Here is a 7,500-nt window from a genome sequence, read left to right as displayed (position 1 = left end):
ATGTGTGGATAGAGGAGTGTGTATGTGTGGGTAAAGCGTTGTGTATGTGTGGGTAGAGTGGTGTGTATGTGTGGATAGAGGAGTGTGTATGTGTGGGTAAAGCGTTGTGTATGTGTGGGTAGAGTGGTGTGTATGTGTGGATAGAGGAGTGTGTATGTGTGGGTAAAGCGTTGTGTATGTGTGGGTAGAGCATTGTGTATGTGTGGATAGAGGAGTGTGTATGTGTGGGTAGAGGAGTGTGTATGTGTGGGTAGAGCATTGTGTATGTGTGGATAGAGGAGTGTGTATGTGTGGGTAGAGGAGTGTGTATGTGTCGGTAGAGTGTTGTGTATGTGTGGGTAGAGCATTGTGTATGTGTGGATAGAGGAGTGTGTATGTGTGGGTAGAGGAGTGTGTATGTGTCGGTAGAGTGTTGTGTATGTGTGGATAGAGGAGTGTGTATGTGTGGGTAGAGGAGTGTGTATGTGTCGGTAGAGTGTTGTGTATGTGTGGGTAGAGAAGTGTGTATGTGTGGGTAGAGGAGTGTGTATGTGTCGGTAGAGTGTTGTGTATGTGTGGGTAGAGCATTGTGTATGTGTGGATAGAGGAGTGTGTATGTGTGGGTAGAGGAGTGTGTATGTGTCGGTAGAGTGTTGTGTATGTGTGGGTAGAGAAGTGTGTATGTGTGGGTAGAGGAGTGTGTATGTGTCGGTAGAGTGTTGTGTATGTGTGGGTAGAGAAGTGTGTATGTGTGGGTAGAGGAGTGTGTTCAGGCACATGTATATGCATCCATAGACATATGACCATGTTCAGTAATTGTGGTTTTTGCACCCTAAATTCTAGCTTGACTAAAAAGAAGCAAACCAAATCTGTGTCACAGATCTAGTCACTCGTTCATCTTGCAGGAGAAACTGTCCCTAGTGTGAGATGTCCAGGAGTCCCTCCTCCAAGCCGGCTGGCGTGTGAGGTGCCCTGTCCTGGGGACTGTGTGCTGGGAGACTGGGGCCCCTGGTCTCCCTGGTCTCCCTGTTCTCACCTCTGCTCCAGTGAGCGCGTCCAGGAGATCCAGGCTCGTACCCGCTCTGTTTTCGCACCTCCAGGAGAAAGTAAGACTGTCTCTCAAAACACATCTCACACAACCACAGACAGGAAAATGCAGCTTGCTTATAATTTATGGCAATTACAGATACCAACAGCTCTGCATGTAAAACCCAAGGGCCGAAATTGCCTTGAATTATTGATTTGTTTGAGTATTCGAATTAATATGCAATTCTGGCCATTGCCGTTGCAACATAATGGATGGGAGACACAAAGACAGTGGGTGGGTGTCATGCAAATAGACTAATTTGCATGTCATGTGTTTCTAAGGCTGAAAGCAATTACCAGCCTGGCTATTTTTTATATGTCCAGGAAGCAAGCAAATGTGATTTGACATGCAAAACGCTTGCCTGCAGATAAATAGCAAGGCTCCGGGTGGAGATAATGATTTTTTTTTAAATATTGGTATTTCTATACAAGATCAAGAACTATTTTGATGTGTTGTTCCCAAAGCAGCGGAAAGGCTGGAGTGAGTAGGAAAGCAAGAGAGGCTGCGTAGGAAAACAGTGCTAAAAGCCCTGACACGGGAAGCATGGATACTTGTAGGAGCTGCCAGATTAGTCACACGCGGCCCACACATAGGCTGTGTGAGTCTTTCCATCCAGGTTATCGCTACACAGCTTTTTCAAATTCAGTTCAATGGCTTTTCCTCTGAGTGGCTTCTCTTCTGTGTTCTAATGGGTTGACTGCTCATTCAGTGCTGTGTCTCCGTGAGGCAGTGTGTGGTGGTGAATTGTGAGTGGTGTCCTCGCGACACTCTGGCGGGACTGCCAGTAAAGCCATAACACACATGCACATACTGTGGTAGGGTTTGACTAACTGTGATGTGAATGTGACTGTTATTGCATTAGCCAATGTCCATATTGTCTGAATACAGAGCGGAAGGGATGCTTGCCCGCCCCTGTTCTGGAGCAGTGGAGACCCTGTAGCATCCAACCATGCCTGCTATACTACTGGGACATGGCTGCCTGGGGCCCATGCACTATAGACCCCAGCACAGACAGGAACGCCTCAGTCCAGAAAGAGGTGGAGGAGAGAACCTGCGGCACGGGAGCACAAACTCGCCAAGTCACCTGCAGGAGGCTTGGCCAGGGGCAGGTGGAGTCGCAATGGTAGGAATCACCACAGAGACAAGGGCGCTTGAGGCCGGGGAAAGGCCTCAGGGAATGAAGACAGGGACAATTCATGTGTGTAAAAGCCAGTAAAGTTAAGGCACTCAAAACAAGCTGCTGTTTCACAAGTCACTAGTCTCTAGTCTTGACCCAAGTAACCAGTCTCTAGCCTTGACCCAAGTAACCAGTCTCTAGCCTTGACCCAAGTAACCAGTCTCTAGCCTTGACCCAAGTAACCAGTCTCTAGTCTTGACCCAAGTAACCAGTCTCTAGTCTTGACCCAAGTAACCAGTCTCTAGCCTTGACCCAAGTAACCAGTCTCTAGCCTTGACCCAAGTAACCAGTCTCTAGCCTTGACCCAAGTAACCAGTCTCTAGCCTTGAACCAAGTAACCAGTCTCTAGTCTTGACCCAAGTAACCAGTCTCTAGTCTTGAACCAAGTAACCAGTCTCTAGTCTTGAACCAAGTAACCAGTCTCTAGTCTTGACCCAAGTAACCAGTCTCTAGTCTTGAACCAAGTAACCAGTCTCCAGTCTTGACCCAAGTAACCAGTCTCTAGTCTTGACCCAAGTAACCAGTCTCTAGTCTTGAACCAAGTAACCAGTCTCTAGTCTTGACCCAAGTAACCAGTCTCTAGTCTTGAACCAAGTAACCAGTCTCTAGTCTTGACCCAAGTAACCAGTCTCTAGTCTTGAACCAAGTAACCAGTCTCTAGTCTTGAACCAAGTAACCAGTCTCTAGTCTTGACCCAAGTAACCAGTCTCTAGTCTTGAACCAAGTAACCAGTCTCCAGTCTTGACCCAAGTAACCAGTCTCTAGTCTTGACCCAAGTAACCAGTCTCTAGTCTTGAACCAAGTAACCAGTCTCTAGTCTTGACCCAAGTAACCAGTCTCTAGTCTTGAACCGAGTAACCAGTCTCTAGTCTTGAACCGAGTAACCAGTCTCTAGTCTTGAACCGAGTAACCAGTCTCTAGTCTTGACCCAAGTAACCAGTCTCTAGTCTTGACCCAAGTAACCAGTCTCTAGTCTTGAACCAAGTAACCAGTCTCTAGTCTTGAACCAAGTAACCAGTCTCTAGTCTTGAACCGAGTAACCAGTCTCTAGTCTTGAACCGAGTAACCAGTCTCCAGTCTTGAACCGAGTAACCAGTCTCCAGTCTTGACCCGAGTAACCAGTCTCTAGTCTTGACCCGAGTAACCAGTCTCTAGTCTTGAACCAAGTAACCAGTCTCTAGTCTTGAACCGAGTAACCAGTCTCTAGTCTTGAACCGAGTAACCAGTCTCTAGTCTTGACCCGAGTAACCAGTCTCTAGTCTTGACCCGAGTAACCAGCCTCTAGTCTTGACCCGAGTAACCAGTCTCTAGTCTTGACCCAAGTAACCAGTCTCTAGTCTTGAACCAAGTAACCAGTCTCTAGTTTGGACAAGCAAATTAGTAGCTCCAAATCAAGTCTTGTGCTAAGTCAAGACAAAAGTTCCAGGTCCCATGTCTGTAGAGGCATGTCTCAGGTCTCATGTCCTAAACTTTGAGTCCTAAACACATCAAAATGCATTTTACTAAATGTAATAACAATAACCCATAGAGTAAAGGTTATTTTTAATTATCATTTACTTGTTGTTGATTGTGTAGTTTTAAAAATGAAGATGATTAGAAGAACATTTCCAGTTCTCTTTCTCAGTCTTCAGCACAGGCGTTCCCAAACCTCCTTCTTACTGCGTGTCTGAGGAATTCACCGCGCATATTAGATGATGCAGATAAATACTAGCAAAACGCTCCTAGCAAACAACACAAAGCAAATATCAGTTATGGGGTTTTATGCTATTTTGACCGCTGGAAACAAATATGTCGGGGAAAACCAAATGAGGGGCAGAACAAACAGAACCAGGAAGCAAAGAAGAACAAAACATGAGACAGTATATCAAAGACACCAGGACAGTAGGGAGGGGTTGCCATGACACTAATGTTAAAGCCAACACTGATCACCAGATGTGTCCTCAGATCTGGGACTCCACCTCACATACGTCTGCTCACAATATATTTCTTGCTCCGGATGCACAGTACATTAAGTGCCTAACCCCTTCTTCAGGTGCCCTGACTCCACCCGGCCGAACCACGTCCGTTTCTGTGCTCTTCCGTGCAAGGTGGACTGCATAGTTACGCCTTTCAGTGAATGGAGTCTGTGTCCAACCTCCTGCTCACCACGTAAACGTGCACACACACACACACACACACACACACACACAAAAGCTTTGGCACAATCAATATCCTGGTTCTGTTGGGTGGATTTTCATCTAAACACCTTTTCCCAGTGAACGCCACAGTTAGCACGCAGTCTCGGTACCGGATCGTCATCCAGCGACCAGCCAACGGTGGTCAGCACTGTCCAGCCACAGTGTTTGAGGAGAGAGAATGTAAGCCACGCCCTCTCTGCCCGACATACAGGTGGGCCACACTCCTACTGCACAGGTGTGCACACTGAACACGCTTGTTTCAAAGAGCTGAAGGTCACAATTGTGATGGAACTTTACTGCCAGTAATGTTGATGAAAATTGTTTGGTCTCAGAAGTAAGTGTTAGTACAGTTTCTGAAGTGCACCCTGAAAAGTTAGCACCTTGTCTCCTGTATGCCATTTCTGAGAAACACTTGAGATGTAGCACTACACTGGCAAATACTATACGAAACATACGGCGCTACACAGAGAGACACTTGAGATATAGCCCTACACTGGCGAACACTATACGAGACTTACTGCACTACACTGAGAAAGACTTGAGATATAGCCCTACACTGGCAAACACTGTACGAGACATACTGCGCTACACGGAGAAACACTTGAGATATAGCCCTACACTGGCAAACATCATATGAGACATACTGTACCACACTGAGAAATGTCATGTCTCTTATACAGCACATCACAATATTCCTATTTCCTATGAACAAATTTTGATTATTTGACATATTTTGCATTTTTTATGAGCTCTGATGTTATTGTTACTGATTTCCTGGCAGATGGCAAACCCACATCTGGCATCACTGCGTTCTAGTTCCTGATTGGGTGAGACAGGCCATGGGAAGGCACACAGAACCATGTGGACTTGGCCTGGAGACCAGAAGTGAGTGACTGTTCAATATTCACATGCAGATGTATGTAATCGCTGCCATGTTCGTTACAGTCATCTACTGAGCTAATGCCCTCAGTTACAATGTCAATAAACAACAAAGCTTCCATTTTCATCAATAAGTTGTTTATATATAGCTAAGGGTTTATGTCTAACTTTTGATGCATCTTGTTTATAATGCAATGATAAGTTATAACCACTTGCTGAACGTGGTTGAGGTGTACGCAGGTTGTGCGGCCGTCCTCCCTGAGGACGGGTCTGTGTCTTCTCACTAGCACAATGCTGTGTATCTCTAATAGGACATGCTGAGAACTCTATGAATATTTAACGCTGAGAGCCAGCCAATCAGGATGCGGCAGGGGAACCTGTCAAAGACTGTTAGGGCACCCAACCACGTAACCCTGGCAACGGGACAGCATCTGGAATGTTGAGCAGCTGGCAAAAAATGAGGAAGAGGTCTAAATTTGGAAAATGAGACAGCAGTGTAGTTCCAGTGTCCAGTCGGTGTTCATTAATAGTGTCCATGGTTTGTCGGTTTCTTTACTGAGAGTTAAAGGTGCACAACCTCTGTAGCTTCTAATCAGTGGTAGTTGTTTTATTTATGTTTATGTTTATTTATGCTTTTGACAAACATATGAGCCTCTTGCTCATTCATATCCCATATACTCCCATCTCCCTTGGCAGCTGTCACGTGTGTCCGCATGGACAATACCCCTGCAGATATAGCAGAGTGTATGCAGTGGTCAGGTGCCATGCCCACCACAGTGCGCCAATGTCGGGTGGCATGCAGAGATGACTGCAGATTTAGCTCCTGGACTAGATTCTCCAGGTGCCAGGGCTGTGGAAGTTGGCGCATTCGCACGCGCTCACTCACAGGTACCTCACACACACACACACACACACACACACACACACACACACACACACACACACACACCTATACATTCATGAGTACCACACTCATACACACACTGATAAATATGTATGTCAGTCTGGATAAAAGCATCTTCCAAATGCTGTAAATGTAAATGCACTTACTCATTCATTCATAGGTACACACACACACACACACACACACACTTACTCATTCCTAGGCACAGCATCATAGAGGACATACAAGCCTTAAAAACAATACATTTAAAATAACACCAACACCACTTACACGTGCCATCCATTCAGACGGACCAACTTCCACAGCACATCTCCCGGTTCCCTCTAGGCCGCAGTAGAAGGCACCGCCTGTGCCAACAGGCAGCGTTGGTGGAGAAAGAAGCCTGCCCCTGCTCCAAGCCCCAAACCCGACCCCACGGGCCATGGTCCCAGTGCCTGCTGGCTCCATTCTCCCAGCACACAGGGTATGCACCCACACAGAGGGCTCAGCGTCAGGGACAGGGGGTCACCCTGGGCTGGCAAGACCAGACACCGAGCAAGGCCTGTGGGCAAGGATGGTCCTACAGAGCCCTTGCCTGTCTGGATCATCAGGGACATCTGTGTGAGCCAGCATTGTGCAATAGTAGTGGTGAGTCTCACACGCGATTTAAAAGTGTCACACATTCATGTGCACTGACATATACGCTCAGACCGCCGAGAAACAAACCTGAGAACAAGTTGCCATCATATTCCAGGTATTGAAGAGGAAGTGTGTCTCGTGCCATGTCCTCTTGACTGCAGGCTGAGTGAGTGGTCTGCCTGGTCTCCCTGCAGCGCACCCTGTGGTGGGGGGGTGAAAATGCGCTCTAGGTGGCTAAGAGAGAAACCCTTCAATGGTGGGCGACCGTGCCCGAAACTTGACTTCAGGAATCAGGTGAGAGTAGCATTGCTTGTCCTGGAGGTTCTCCATAAGTGGTGTTTAGACTATTTGTTTATACTCAACCCTGAACTCCTTTTCCTAAAGTGCTAAATTGATTAATCTAAACTGAAAACTTTAAAGTGGCAATAATGTTGATTTGTCTGTCCTTTACTTTATCAGGTAACCCATTTAAGGCTGCATTATAATTTTACAGGGTGCTTTTCTCTTTACACACATTATGCTTTATTTTTGCCTTCTGGATAACAAGTTCTAGGGGAATATAAAGTGAACAACATAAAGATCATGTAAATGAAAACCTACAAATCTTTTCCAAAGATCTATGAAGTGCCATGTTACTTCAACACCCGTGTGGCCAGTGCAATTTATTTCTTTGTTTTGT

General features: G+C 46.3%; 1 protein-coding gene across 1 annotated transcript in view; it reads left to right on the top strand.

The window, feature by feature from the left end:
- thsd7bb (thrombospondin, type I, domain containing 7Bb) overlaps positions 1-7,500 on the top strand; it is a 60,198-nt gene that overhangs the window by 40,297 nt on the left and 12,401 nt on the right. Inside the window, exons 8-15 of the mRNA XM_081708622.1 lie at positions 885-1,085; positions 1,955-2,189; positions 4,276-4,391; positions 4,499-4,631; positions 5,202-5,305; positions 5,996-6,187; positions 6,531-6,830; positions 6,937-7,121. Of these exons, the coding sequence (XP_081564748.1) occupies positions 885-1,085; positions 1,955-2,189; positions 4,276-4,391; positions 4,499-4,631; positions 5,202-5,305; positions 5,996-6,187; positions 6,531-6,830; positions 6,937-7,121 (1,466 nt within the window). The remainder of the gene's footprint in view (positions 1-884; positions 1,086-1,954; positions 2,190-4,275; positions 4,392-4,498; positions 4,632-5,201; positions 5,306-5,995; positions 6,188-6,530; positions 6,831-6,936; positions 7,122-7,500) is intronic.

Source organism: Electrophorus electricus, chromosome 26 (genome assembly GCF_041902795.1).
Source record: "Electrophorus electricus isolate QZ-2024a chromosome 26, ASM4190279v1, whole genome shotgun sequence".
Lineage (NCBI taxonomy): Eukaryota > Metazoa > Chordata > Actinopteri > Gymnotiformes > Gymnotidae > Electrophorus > Electrophorus electricus.
This window is presented reverse-complemented; position numbering and strand designations above follow the sequence as displayed.